Raw genomic sequence first — 15,084 nt, forward strand, 5'->3', positions numbered from 1 at the left:
TCTGAGGTATGGTGAGCCTGGCGGAGCCCTGGCAGAGTCCTGCAGACAGACCCCAAGGAGTCTCTGCTCTGGGGGAACTGGCTCCTTCTGTCCCCATAGCTGGTGAGAGGTCCAGAGTATCGTGTGGTGAACCCAAGAGGCCTGGGTGTGACACTGACTCCCTTTCCTCCTCTATGTCCACCAGAATGTTTAGAGATACCACCTGGTGTCGCAGAAAGGGGATCAAGGAGGATGAATCCCAGTTCTACCTCTGTCTAGCTGCGGCGCCTTGGGCAAGTGACTTAACCTGTCTGAGCCTCCAATTCCTCCTCCAACAATTGGGACGCTAACCCTTCCCGCACAGGGCTGGGTGCTTGCGAGGATTAAGTGGCTGGCATGCAGAGGTGTTCAGTAAATGGTAGCTTCTTTCCGTCCCTCTGCCTACGTCTGGCACCACTGAGCAGATGGGCCTCTGAGAGCAGCACTGTGAGGTCCCTTCACAATTGCTCGCTTTTGGTGGTCTCGCAGTCCAGCCCCTAGACTCCCGTCAGGCCTGGGAGTCACCCCCTGTAAACACTTCTAGAGAGTGAGATGCCACGCACTTTTGGGTGACATGTTCGGGCAGCACTGAAGTTCTCCCCAGTGTCCAGCCTCCTGCTGCGACACCAGCATTATGCCCGTGGGGAAACCACTCTGATCGCGGCCACTTACATTTTGGCTTCGTAGTCCTTCCACGCCTTCTCCAGCTGCTTTTTGGAATCCTGTGGTTTAAAAAGAACAATTTTCCCCAAAGGGTGCTTGGGGTCTGGAATCCACAGTACACTTTGCTACCTTTAAGGCGACCCTGCACTTTCATGCTCCCCTATGCTGCTCAGAGCCATACTAACCCCTACCCCCAGAGCCCTTACTGTAAACCTCACCCCCCAAAAGAGACCCAACAGGCCCCGCTTTCAGGGCTGAGCCCCTTCACCCACCCAACCTCCTTCCATAGTTGCTAAGAATCAGCTGGGTTTGGTGGGCCTTGGCCCGAGGTGTGGGAAGTCTTTTGGGGTCTGCCCTAAGTCCTCTCCTTCAGAGGATGGAGATCACCACGAGGATGAGGATGGGAAGATGGAGGTCAGACTCCTCCCCTAACTTTATCCCACCCCTTCCTCCTGCCTGGTACCGGATCATCCTCTCAACAGAAGGGGTACAGAGAGAGGGACATATGCACAGAGAGGCTAAGAAGTCTACCCAAGGCCACAGAGCAAGCCAGTGAGACCTGGCTGATCCCTGGCCTAGTTTGCCTGAGCCTCCTCCAGTGGGACTGCGCACACCCTTCAGAATTGCCCCAGTCAGCTGGGGCGGGGGGGGGGGGGGGGAGGAAGCTGCCTGGCCGGTTTGGGTGGTTCCCAGGCTGGTGACCAGCCTCAGGCAAGCCGGAAGCCTCTAGGGGGAGGGCAGCTTCTCTCCTGGGCCTTCTGGGGCAGATCTCTCAGGGAGATTATTCTGTCACTTTCCTTTTTTTTTTTTTTTTTTTTATATCTTTTTTTTTTATATTTTTTTTTTAATTAAATCATCATCCCAGAATGCCGGCCCTTAGCGGAGGAGCCCAATGTGGGGCTCCATCCCAGAATGCCGGCCCTTAGCGGAGGAGCCCGATGTGGGGCTCCATCCCAGAATGCCGGCCCTTAACGACTGAGCCACCCAGGTGCCCCTATTCTGTCACTTTCTTTGAGTTCTGCTCTGCCTGGAGACAGGAGCTGCCAGGTGCAGAAAGGAGCCAAGCATGGCACTCAGGAGCCCCAGATCCCACCCTGGCTCCTCCAGCAACCAGCTGTGTAAACTGTAAGCAGTTTATCAAACTCCCTGAGCCTCGGTTTCCTCACCTGCAGAACAGGGATGATAGTGCCTATAGAACCCACCTCGTGGGGTTGTTGTAAGAGCAGCCTGAGCTATCTCACATAAGGGCCCAGGCACACAGTAGGTCAGCCAACCTAGGCTGACCCCAGAGCCAGGTCATCCTGTCCTTCCGAGGCTCCCTAATATGGGGTCAGCACTCCCACTGGGACAGCCTCACTTGACCTCAGGCTTCAGCCCAGCCCTGCCTCCCCTCTGGTCTCCTGCCCACCGCTTTCTTGCTCTATCCCACCCTTTGGGCACCCCCCACTCCCCAAATGGGAACTCACCTGTCGCCCGTCCCTCAGCTGCCCCTTCAACAGACTGTCCAGGGGGAATGAGACGATGTTGTTCAGGTTTTGAACCTGGAAAACGCAGAGACCCCCATACCCCACCCTGGGTGACCATATGTCCAGCCCCAAGGGGCTAGGGCATAGGGAAGCATCGGGAGGCAAAGGACGGCACTGGGGTAGAGGTGGTGAGGGAGAGAGAGGTGAGGGTGGAGGCTAGCAGGGGTGGTGGAGTCGGCCTCCCGTAACAGCTGTTATTCCCACCCCTGACTAACCCGGCCTCATCACCTTCCAGCTCTAGAAACATCCATGGTCAGTCCCATCTCTGGCCCTTTGCCTCCGGCACCCTCCCCTGTCCCCTCAGACTCTGACTCTGAAGTGCCCATTTGTCGTTGGTATCTGGCTAACTCCTCATCTCCCCCTATCATGTGAGGCACCCTTCCCCTGTGGTCGCATGCGGTAAACACAGGAGTCAGAGCGGACCAGAGCCCCCCATCCTTGGGCTGTAGTATTTAGATCAGGCACATGACTCAAGCTAGCAAATCAGGATCCTTCTTGGACCTTTCTGCCAAAGTCATGGGAGAAAGACTCTCTTTCTTCTGGCAATATTGTGAATCTGGGTCTGCTGGGCCATCTTGCTCCCTGAGCAGACACAGAGAGAAACTATCTAAGAGAAAAGAAAAGAAACCTAAAGCCAGTTGCATACCTGGATTTTCCATTACACGGCCAACGAATCCTCTATTTAAAAAATCCTAGTTTGAAAAAATAAATCCTATTTTGAATTGAGTCTCTATCATTTGGCAGCCCCAACTGCCTGTCTCATATTTCAGCTCACCTTTCAAGGTATGGCTTGGGTCTCCCCTACTCCAGGAAGCCTCCCTGACTGCTCCTACCCATTGCCTATGCTGACCTTTCCTTTTAATTTTTTTAAAAAAGATTTTGTTTGTTTGTCAGAGAGAGAGAGAGCTCAAGCGGGGGGAGTGGCAGGCAGAGAGAGAAGCAGGCTCCCTGCTGAGCAAGGAGCCCAATGCGGGACTGGATCCCAGAACCCTGGGATCATGACTGAAGCTGAAGGCAGATGCTTAACCAACTGAACCACCCAGGCATTCCTTAATTTTTTTTTTTTTTTAGATTTTATTTATTTAAGAGAGAGAGAAAGAGTGTGTGCACAAGCTGGGGGGAGGGGCAGAGGGAGAAGCAGACCCCCTGCTGAGCGTGGAGCCTGACACATGGCTTGATCCCAGGACTCTGAGATTGCGACCTGATCCGAAGTCAGACACTCAACGGACTAAGCCAGGTGCCCAGTGACCTTCCCTTTTCTGACCTCTGGCAGCACCAGGCCTCTGACCCCACTTGCTGGGTTCTTGAATTTGTGCCGCACTGCCGGCCATGCTCGGTGTCGTCCCACATCTCGGTTCCTGCCTCCCCCAATAGACTGTGGCTCTCTAAGGCACAGCCTGACTATTTCCTGTGTCACCAGCGCCCAGTACAATGCCCAGCACAGAGGAGCCCCTCAGCAAACCCTAGTTTGACCAATACGGGGGGAGGAGAGAGAAAAACAAAAGCAATCACTAATTCAGTTGAACTCAAACACTAAAGACCTACATAGAAGACAGTGTGAGAGGCCGTGCTGTGCAAAGAGAGATAATAATGACAGGTGCCATGGTAGCAAACACTTACTGAGTGCTTACTCTGGAGGGGACACTTAACTTGTGTAAGCCTCATTACAGCACTGTGAGCTGGGTACCATTATTAGCCCAATTTTAGAGATAGGGCCCAGGCAGATTGAGTGACTTGGCCAGAGTCACACACCCAGAGAGCAGCAGGGCAGGGATTCAAGGCCTGAGTCTAAATCCAAGGTCCGGGTGCTCAGTCAACAAGCAAACTGCCTCGCGGAGGTAATGCCACCAGGGACTGGGCAAGGCAGGGGCTGGAGCCGTGGAAGCTGGTCCAAAAGCCACGGAGCCCGGAGAGAGACGGGCTTTCCCGAGGTGCTACAGCCAGGCTTGTGTTCAGACGCTGGAGCTAGACAACCTGGGTTCAGATCCGGCTAGATGAACTCAGGGAAGCTGCTTGACCTTGTGCCCTAGTTCCCCAGCCCGTAAAGTGAAGACAACAGTAAAACCAAACCCACAGAGCTGTGCTCCAGGATTCGACGGGTTAACCCACGTGTGGTACTGAGAACCGTGCCTGTTTGCGGGAAGAGCTTACATCTCAGGGAAAAACCTCGGGCAAGAACCTGAGGACCTGGGCAGGTGTAGGAGCTAAGACGCTTGTTGAGGGGAGGTAGCCCTGGAGGCTTTGAGGACACGGGAGAAGGACCGGGAGGGTTCAGGGGAGGCAGTGGCAAAAAGACAGGAACCCCAGTCTGCCCTCCCTTCTCCCAAACCCCCTGCAGGGAGCCCTCTCTTTGTGCAGCCCTTCCCCTGTGTGAGCCTCCCCCTGCTGCTGGGTACTCACCGCAGAAGAGAAAGAGGAGGGCAGAGCTGGAGGGAAAGCGGGAGAGAGGAGACCGGGGTGGGGGGGGGGTCAGAGAAGAAGAATGCAAATGGTAGGTCAGAACTGGAAAGGGAACTGGGTCACTGGTCAAGGTCAAGGGAGACCAGAGGTCCAGGGCAACCCTGGAGAAGGGTGGAACCCTTCTCAGTCGGGTTCTTAAGCCTGTGTGATTGACCCCGAGCCTAGACTAAGGGCTGGCTGAGAAAGGAACAGGGCCTCACCAGGTTCTTGAAAAGTGCAGCCACCTCGCGGGTGAACACAGCCAAGTTCAGGAAGCCAGTGGACAGCTCATGACTGTTTTGGGACAAGTGGCTGTTGCCTAAAGACTCGACAGCCTCTCGGTACTGTTCCTCATTCTCCACATGGCCTGTGGGGGCAGGGAAAGGCTTCAGTTCCACGCTGGGGCTGGGGAAGGGGCTTGTTGGCCAGGCTGGGCATCAGGCAGGCTCACTCACCAAGGCCGGAGCTGTGGATCGCCCGCACAGCCTTCTTTATTCTCTGCAAGATGGCCTGGTCTCCTTCCAGGGTCTGGAAGCAAATGCAGACAGAGTTCAGGCATGCTCAGCTGGGAGGGGTGCCTGACTCCATGATCCCACCCTCTAAACACACATATAAAGTTTCTTCTCTGGGGTACCCCTGCACCTCCCACCAAATATGAACGGACCACCTTCTTCTACCCAGACCACACGGGACACCACAGGTCAGTCACACCACTCCAGGAAGACCTACAGGCTTTTCTCCCCAACTCCAATGCAGGCCAAGTAAATGCAGCAATTCCAAGGCATGTGGCACAGTGGGGAACACCAGACCTGGGTTTGAATCCCGACTCTGGCACTACCTAGTGTGTCGATCTAGACAGATCTGTTAACTTCTCTAAGCCTGGGGTGCCTTGCTTGCAAAAATGGAGATGATACTATGAGCTCCTGGAGGTGCTCAGAGAATTAACGATCTGACAAATACACACAAAAATGCTTGGCAAAAGACCAGATGAGAAAACACGGACATCTCTGGATTCTCGAAGACACAGAGGGAAGAATGCTTGTTCATCAGATCCCACGCTCAATGAGCAGAAGGGGCCACACTCAGCCCCGACTGGAAAGAATTGGTGGGACGGCATCCAGCAAGCTCTGGGTTACAGAACAAACAGCAGACGGTGGGGAAGGCCAGGAGATGTGATGGGGAGAAGCCGGCTTCACACGCCCTGGAGGGCGGAGGGGTCTCAGCCGGGGATCAAAACCTCCTCTTTCAGTGGGGTGCAGAAGCGCCAACCTCATGGACCCCTTAGGAAGTGCTTCCTGAAGCTGGAAATGATAGAACGTCAGGGCTGAGAAAGGCTGACAGGGCCACGGATGAGGAGGCCGAGGCCTAGAGAGGGCAGGGCCTGGCCCAGAGCCAAAGAGCGGGGCAGCAGCAGAGCCGGCCTTCCGGCCACCACGACGCTTCACCCGCGCACCATCCCCCCCCAACCCCGCCACAGCCCCACCCTGAGCCCGGCCCCACCTGTTTGGTCCGGTGACGAAAAAGGGATCAGAGTTTATCTCCAAAGAGTTACTTTCAACGTGACAAGAGTTAGCAAACACATTCGGAATGGTTTCTCCAAAGACTCCAAGGGAGACGCACAGCAGGGCATGCACAGGGCCGACCTCAGGGGCAACGTGGCGAAGCCTTGGGCATGTGGGAAGCCTAGCGGGGGCCCGGGGTCTCGTGCTGAAGCTCAGCTCCGGTGCCCGGATGCTGTGTGAGCTCCAGCAAGTTGCTTCCTGATGAGCTACCCGTGCAATGGCGGGAAGTAATGCCTCCCTGTCAGGGCTGCTACGAGGATGAGATGTATGAGGTGACGCACCCAGAGGGCTGAGCTGGGTGCTGAGCGCACAGTGTGTCCTCCAAGAACAACAGTACGTGGGAGCACGATCAGCGTCTGCAGCGGCTGCGGCTAGGAGGGTCCATCAAAATCTGCGTACTTTGCCTACAGGGACTAGAAAGTTAACCTGCTGCTCCCTGAGTATAAATTTCATGTTTGGGACAGGTGGTTTGGGGACAGCGGAGGCCCATCCCAGGGCTGAAGAAAAAAGGTCAAGGAATTAGGGAGATGCGGGGGGAGGAGGCCATATCCGAATGAGCTGAAGAACTCAGACACTCTACCAGAGAAACACAGACAAGAGGGGAGAACTAGGACATCCGTGCAGTTCCCGAAGACCCAGACGAGGAAACACGCATTCGCCAAAGCCCTCGATCCTCACCTTGAGACTTGAAAGGGAAAGCTAAGACGTGATTAATTTAAGGAGCTCTGACTCCGCTCCAATAGACAGGGCAGATCACAGATAGGAACGAATTCCAAAGAGGCTTAGAAAACTCCTAGAAAGAGGCTCAGTCAGTTAAGCCTCTGACTCTTGATTTCGGCTCAGGTCACGCATGATCTCGGGGTCCTGGGATCGAGCCCTGTGTCGGGCTCCATGCTCAGCAGGCTGTCTGCTTCTCTCTCCTTCTGTCCCTCCCCTGTCCTGTGTACTCTCACTCAAATAAATAAAAATAAAATCTTAAAAAAAAAAAAAGAAAGCTCCTTAGAAGGCAGACCCATGTGCCTAGCATACCGAAAACACCCAATAATTGTTTACCTAAATGAATGACATTTTGCAAAGTCCCGGGACATGGACCTGAGAAGTCTGGGTCCATGCTCTAGATACTTTTCTTCGGGGAGTCTCCCCACCCCAGGACACCTATTCTCAGAAAACTGCCCTCCTCCCCTGTAGAGGTAGGTCCTTTATTACCTTGTTTGTTCTAGCCAGGGTTGACTGGACCAGGATGGACACCTGACCCGGGCTGGCCCAAACAGCTTCTCTCTCCAAGGAATTTGGAATGGGGCTCTGGGAAGTTGGCTAATTGATCTGCAGTACTTAAGCTGGGCCATCTTTCCCACCATGCACAAAGAGAAAAGAACAAACCAGATGAATAGAAAGAAGCAAATGAGACCCAGGCTGCCCATGGAAAGCAGAAGAAAAAGGCTGCTCTGGTTTCTGGCAGATCTCCAGATCCCGCACCCTGAGAGGCTCCTTCACACTTCCTGTCCTTGGGTCTTCATGAAATATCCCTGAGTCCAGCCCACAAATTCCCCTTCGTGCTTCAGCTGGTTTGAGAGGATCTCTCTTCCCTGGAGTGTGGCAGAGACTGCTGGTTGGCTCCCAGTGTCCATTCTCTCTTCTTCCCTAGCAATAAGAACCCTGACTCTCCAGATGGCTACTTGGTCACTCATAATACAGGCTACACCTCCCAGCTTACCTTGCAGCTGAATGACTAAGTGCTGACCTATGTCATACAATGGATATTTCATTTGTTAGCTTCCAGAAGTACTCTTAAAAGGAAGGGAGGGACTACACACCTATTAAAATGGCCAAAATCCAAAACACTGACAACACCAAATGCTGACGAGGGTGTGGAGCAACCGGCATTCTCATAAGCTGCTGGTGGGAATGCAAAACGGTACAGCCCCTTTGCTAGACAGCTTGGCAGTTTAGTTAAAAAACTAAACGTACTCTTACCATACGATCCAGCAACTGCACTCCTTGGTATTTACCCAAATGAACTGAAAACCTATTCCCACATAAAAACGTGCACGTGGATGTTTATAGCAGCTTTATTCATAACCGCTAAAACTTGGAAGACAATGGAATATATTTAGCACTAAATAGAAGTGAGCTGTCGAGTCACAAAATACATGAAGGAACCATTAAATGTTTATTTCTGAGGGGCACCTGGCTGGCTCAGTTGGTGAAGCACGTGACTCTTGATCTTGGGGTTGTGAGTTTGAGCCCCACGTTGCGTGTAGAGGTTACTTGAAAATCTTTCAAAAAATGGATATTACTATGTGAAAGAAGCCAATCTGAAAAGGTTGCATCCTGTCTGATTCCAACTATGTGACATTCTGGAATCGGCAAAAGAATGGACACAATAAAAAGATTAGCGGTTGCCAGTGGAGGGAGGAATAAACAGGTGGAACACGAAGGATTTTTAGAGCAGTGAAACTTCTGCATGACACTGATCGTGGATACATGTCACTATGCATTTGTCAAAACTCATAAAATCTACCCCAAGAGGGAACCCTCACGTAACGATGGATCCGGGGTGACAATGACGCGTCAGCGTAGGTTCACGGATTCTAACAAATGTACCGCTCTGGTGTGGGACAGTGATAGTGAGGGAGGCTGTTTCTGGAGTAGGAGGTATATGGGAACTCTCTGTACTTTTCTGTGTGTGTGTGAAGATTTTATTTGTGTGAGAGAGAGTGTGCGCATGAGCGGGGGTGAGGGGGGGAGGGAGAAGCAGACTCCCCACTGAGCAAGAAGCCTGAGGTGGAACTCGATCCCAGGACCCTGGGATCATGACCTGAGCCGCAGGCAGCTGCTTAACTGACTGAGCCACCCGGGTGCCCCTCGCTGTATTTTCTACTCAACTTTGCTGTGAACTTAACAGTGCTCTAAAATATAAAGTATTTCTTAAACAAAGGGGAGGGCCTGGGTGGCTCAGTCTGTTAAGCATCTGACTCTTGATTTTCGCTCAGGTCATGATCTCAGGGTCATGAGATCGAGTCCCATGTCAGGTTCCACGCTGAGCGTGAAGCCTGCTTGAGATTCTCTCTCCCTCTGCCCCTCCATTCCACCCGCACACTCTCTCTCTCCCTCCGTCTTTCTCTAAAAAAAAGAAAAGAAAAGGAAGGAAGGGAGGGGTATCCTCTGTCATACCTTTCTCCCAGCTAGAATGCATTTGTAATGTCTAGAGCTCAGGCAGCCATCTTGGACCATAAGGTAGAAGCCACGTGTGTGGGTGGTGGAGCCACAAAGTAGGAGCCTTGTCCCTGGTGATTGGGGAGCCACCCTATCAGCCCTGGACCACTTATCTGTAGACTTCTTTTATATGGAAGAGAAATAAATGTCTATCTGCTCTGAGCCACGTGATGCTGGGCAGTTACTTGTGACTGAAGCTAGCTCTAGCTGGTACAGGCAGGCAAGTCACCTGAATGACCAACAAACTATCGCTTGATGCCCTTGTCAGACATGTATCAGGAAATGGCTTCCTGGCAAGATACCATTCCTACCCCTAGCAAAGTTCACACAGCCATTCATTCATTCATTCGTTCGTTCAACTAGTTATCGAGTGCCTGCTATGCATTTGCACTCTGTGTAAAAGACACAGTCTCAGCTCTCCAGGGACATCTAAGGGGAGAAGGAGCCGAGCAAACAGATCCCTGCAATGTGATTAGGCCTATAATGGAAGGTGGACAAGGCACCCGGAGCCCAGGGGAAGCAGAACCGCGTCTGCTTGGAAGGAACAGGGAAAGCGTTAAGCTGGGATGCTTGACTGTGGGCATGGGACAGGCAGGAAAGAGACTCAGACTGCGCTGTGAGGTGGTGTGGAGAGCGCTAGGTATAAATGGTAGGATTGCTAGAGGAGGGAGGCTTGCTCTGGGAAGAATGGGAAAGGAGAGGAACACGGTCCATATGTTCGTTCATTCATTCATTCATGCATTCATTCGTTCGTTCATTACAACAAGGATCTACTGGTGCCTATTTTAGCCAGGCATGGCCCCTTCCTTCAAGAGGGTCCCAGACACATAAACAGGAAGTGCCCGAAGTGGGCACAAAGACGGGAGAATTCTAATCACCCTTCTCTCAAGAAAATATTTGAACACCATTCACACTGGGGTATAAATGACTGGTAATATCCGTCTACCCTCTATGATATAATGCAGCAAAGACTTAAGCTAAAGAAATATAGTTTTAAGGAGAAAATTCGGATCATAGTCTGGGGATGGGAAGGTATCTGGGGAAAGGCACAGTAGTTTCCAGAACTCCTGTAATGAGCTACCATAGCATGAGGAGTCACAGGCTGAGATTCTAGCCCCAGTCTCCTCAAAACTACCTCCCTGGGCGATATTAGCGCAGCACTTCTCCAAATCTCCTCTTGTTAAAATAGGAGAAAAATACTAGAACATGGGGAGAAAATCCATGCTCCACTTAAGTTACAGAGCTACCGGTGAAGCTTACGTGAGATCACAGACATGGCAGCACAGGCCACGGCTTGAGGCACTTGGAAACTATGAGTATGAATCTTACTGTGGTTTGCTTTCTGCCTCTGTATGAGATCAGCCCTCATTCCCCATGTCTGAGACTGGATAGGCTAGGAAAAAAAAAATCAGTCTCTGGATTCAGGTGGGTCTATTTCATCCTCAGAGTGGGGTCTCTCACCAGCAGCATCACATGGGACCTTGTTAAAAACGCAATTCTTCAGCTGAACCAGGAAATCTAGGGGTGGGGCCCAGCAATTCGGTTTCACAAGCCCTCCAGGTGACTCCGATGCGTGCCCAAGTTTGGGAATCACGGGTTAATTCCACCCTTGAGACACCGTAAATCACCACAGCCAAACGTATGGGGCTGGTCCCAAACTACCCGATTTTGAATCGAGCTCCCTTAGGTACTTGCCATGTGACTTCTCTGTGCCTCAACGTCCCCATTCCCGAAACGAGGATGATAACAGTTTCTACTACAAAGGGTTGTTAGGGAAACGAAGGACTTCACCTGGGTAAAGTGCTTAGAACACTATTATTATTTGATAGCTAATAATGTTACCTATTCCAAAATTAAACCAAATTTGGTTAGGAATTTCTCAACCTTCCTGGAGCTAATTAAAGATCCTCTCCCCACCCTGCAACGATCCAGCTCAGCAAGATGTGTGAATGACAGGTGCAGAGGGGCCACCGGGCAGACAAGATGGTACATGTGAATGCCTGCGCTGTGCCAGGCACGTTTCTTGTCACCCTTCCAGCCCCCCTCTGCGGCAGGCATCACCACTGGCATTTTATAGATGAAGGTGCTGGGGGAAGAACATGTCCAGGGACGGTCAGGTCACATAATGCCGAACGGTGGCAGAGCTGTAATTGAAACCCAGGTCTGGCCACATCCAGGGCTGATGTTCTTTCCCTACCTCCAAGCGGCCCCACAGACATTCAGGGACATGGCTTCTTTGATCCGGGGACTGGTTCAGCCTCTGAATCTGAACCCAACTCCAGCACCTCTACCGTAGCCCCTCGCCATCCCTCAAACAGGGACAGGGCAGGTAGAGACCTGTGCCAAAACAAGAGGGTTGACAGCAGTGCCCCGACCACAAATACTTACAGGCTATCCTACTGAAGAGAACAGAGATTGTACAAGTTGGACCGGAGGAGGATTCCCAGGCCTGAGAGTAGAATTTAGGGAGACAGAAACAAAGTTCAGCTCAGAGGAAGAAGTTCCTAAGGAAGAGTAAGCGACCCTTGGTGAGAGTGAGCTCCCCACCACTTGAAGTATGCAAGGATTTCAGGTAGAAGAGCACGATTCAAGCACTGGACTTGGGTTTAGTAGTGATGGCCATTTCGAGTTCTCTCAAAGCTCAAAGTCAATGGCTCTATGCAGGAGTCTGGGCAGGCATCAGGCAGAGACAGGGGAGGCACAAGACCGTCAGGGACGTGCCTAAACTTGGAAAACCAACTGCAGTCCTTTGGGCAGCCTTGCCTGGCTGTCCCCAGACAAAGCCTGCATTCCCACTGGTGGCACTGCCCTTTGTGCCCCTACCTCCCCCAGCGTGCCCCCCTCCCAACCCCGTGCTCTGGCTCTGATTTGTATTCTCTTCAGGCAAAGACTACAGATGGCAGCACTAGGGCCATGCCCAGCTGCCCTGCTTGGAAAGGCCTTCTGCATGCCCCCCTCCTGGGTTAGGATTCATCAATAGGACCCATTCTTCATTCCTGTGATTTCCCAGAGCCAGCTGTGGTAACCATGGCGACTCAGCCAAGGGAGCAGAGCAGCAAAAGCTAAGGCCTTGGGATATTTCACCATTAGACATTCACTCCTTTGGACTATTATAATATGGAGCATAGGCACCACTTCTGTGGCATCATTAATCCACCTCTGTATTTCATCGACCCTGGATTTGGTTCACCATTCTGCTAAGACTGCTCTTCAGGTAGCCTCTACCAATTAAACCAGAGTTGGCACAGGAGATGAAAACCACTTTCCAGGGGCGCCTGGGTGGCACAGCGGTTAAGCGTCTGCCTTCAGCTCAGGGCGTGATCCCGGCGTTATGGGATCGAGCCCCACATCAGGCTCTTCCACTATGAGCCTGCTTCTTCCTCTCCCACTCCCCCTGCTTGTGTTCCCTCTCTCGCTGGCTGTCTCTATCTCTGTCGAATAAATAAATAAAATCTTTAAAAAAAAAAAAAAAAAAAGAAAACCACTTTCCATCTTTGCTTTGTTCCATGGTGCTGTCCCCCAGAGGACGAAATCACAGAACATTAGAGATAATCTAACACTGCCTCCTCATCCTACAGACTGCAGAACAAAGGCTCCGATGAGTTTCTTGCCCCAGGGCTCATTGGAAATGCCAACAAACTAAGGAAGGAATACAAACCAACACTTTTACGGGGCTTTGCAGTTTATAAAGCAGTTTCACACCCACCCTGTAAGATGCACAGCATCCCAACAAGGCAGTCTCCGCTCTTGTTCCCATCTGGCTGAAGAGTCAGTGAGGCTCAGGGAGGTGAAGGAAGTTGCCTGAGCTCGCGCAGCCACACAGTAGCAGGGATGCACCAGGGACCCGAACTGTGACAGTCTAACCCCCTGTTCACTTCTAGTCTGTGGACCCCCGACCCTGGACGTCCACAGAGTTACTACCCAGGCCCTATGAAGGCACACTGACAAGAAGCACTAGAGACCGATAAAAAAAAGTCTCACAGGTTAGCATGACCACATTCCAAACCTGTATGTAGCTGTTATGACTGATAAGACATAAAAGTCTTTAAAAGCATTCTTGAATTCATGGCGGGGCGCTTGGGTGGCTCAGTCAGTTAAGCACCTGCCTTCGGCTCAGGTCATGATCCCGGGGTCCTGGGATCGAGCCCCACGTTGGGCTCCCTGCTCCTTGGGGAGCCTGCTTCTCCCTCTCCCTGTTCGTGCTTTCTCTCTCATTCTCTCTCTCAAATAAATAAATAATCTTAAAAAAGCATTCTTGAATTCATGGTAACTTTTTCTCCTTTTCCAAATTTCTCAAGCAATACTAAAAATATGATTTCATGGGAAGGTCAGTGAAACTCTGACATTGAAGAGGGGTCCCCCTGTGAGGGGGCAGAATCTTGGCTCCTTTGAGCTTTCATATCCACAAAGAAGATTAAATTATATGTACTACATATTAAATGCTAAAATTAAAATACGATATTTTAACAAGCAAGCCAAGTTACACTTAAAACATTTAATGAAATGATATATAAAAAGAAAAAAGCATGGGGCGCCTGGGTGGCTCAGCTGTTAAGCGTCTGCCTTCGGCTCAGGTCATGATCTCAGAGTTCTGGGATCGAGCCCCACATCGGGCTCCCTGCTCAGTGGGAAGCCTGCTTCTCCCTCTCCCACTCCCCTTGCTTGTTCACTCTCTCGCTGTCTCTCTCTGTCAATTAAATAAATAAAATCTTAAAAAAAAAAAAAAAAAAAAAAAAAAAAAAAAAAAGAAAAAAGAAAAACAAAACAAACAAACAAAAAACAACCACACACAAAAAATCCCCCAGCTTCTCATTTCTACATCCAGCTACTAATGTACGGGAAATGCAGATGGAGAAATTGATGAAGCCACGCCTGGGGAATGCGGCAGTGAGCACAGACCGTGTGAAACTACAGAAAAAGCCACTGGTTTAACAAGGGGATCACAAAAAACGAAACCAGAAACGATGGAGGGGAAATCCTAAGAGGCTCAAAACACACACTGACAAATGGCAACTCATGGACCTTTGCTTTTTAAAACATTTTTTGGAATTTAAGCAAATTTTTGGCATTTGCTTCAGAATAGGATGAGAATCAGGGCAGGACTGGGTCACGTGTAAATGGAGGTTGTTCATAATTCTGTTCCGTCTCTGTGACAGTTCCAAATTCTCCATAAATTCAGAAAAAAGTAAGGGCTAGTAGATGAAAAAAATAAGATTGGGAAAATATTAATAGTTCTTGAAGCTGGGTGAGTCTCCTTTTGTGTATGTTTGAACATTTCTACAGTACAGAGTTAATACAAGAAGACAAGGGGTTCGTCCTCCCTTCCTTCTGTCCCTTCTTCCTTTTTTTAAGGAGGCTCCATACCCAGCGTGGAGCCCAATGCGGGGCCCGAACTCATGACGCTGAGACCAAGACCAGAGCTGAGATCAAGAGTTGGACACTCCACTGACTGAGCCACCCAGGCGCCCCGACGAGGGATTCTTACATTCAGAAAGGCAGAGAAGCACTGCCCTAAGTTATGGAGACCGGACCCTGACACCTTAGTATGAGGAACTGATTCTTTGCAATGGACAGCTGTCAGGGCACAGCTTTTGACAAGGTGATGGAAAAGAGGGTTTGGAGAAGTTGGCCTGAGGGAGGCCAGGGCATGGGGCACAGGG

At 51.1% G+C, this 15,084-nt stretch overlaps 1 protein-coding gene across 2 annotated transcripts in view; it reads right to left on the reverse strand.

The window, feature by feature from the left end:
• ASAP3 (ArfGAP with SH3 domain, ankyrin repeat and PH domain 3) overlaps positions 1–15,084 on the reverse strand; it is a 46,935-nt gene that overhangs the window by 17,875 nt on the left and 13,976 nt on the right. For both annotated transcript variants that reach the window (XM_040618958.1, XM_040618959.1), the window contains exons 2-5: positions 5,102–5,174; positions 4,868–5,013; positions 2,148–2,222; positions 691–740 (exon numbers count right to left, since the gene is read on the reverse strand). In XM_040618958.1, the coding sequence (XP_040474892.1) occupies positions 691–740; positions 2,148–2,222; positions 4,868–5,013; positions 5,102–5,174 (344 nt within the window). The remainder of the gene's footprint in view (positions 1–690; positions 741–2,147; positions 2,223–4,867; positions 5,014–5,101; positions 5,175–15,084) is intronic.

The sequence above is a fragment of the Ursus maritimus genome, unplaced genomic scaffold (genome assembly GCF_017311325.1).
Source record: "Ursus maritimus isolate PB19 unplaced genomic scaffold, ASM1731132v1 scaffold_32, whole genome shotgun sequence".
NCBI classification, from domain to species: domain Eukaryota; kingdom Metazoa; phylum Chordata; class Mammalia; order Carnivora; family Ursidae; genus Ursus; species Ursus maritimus.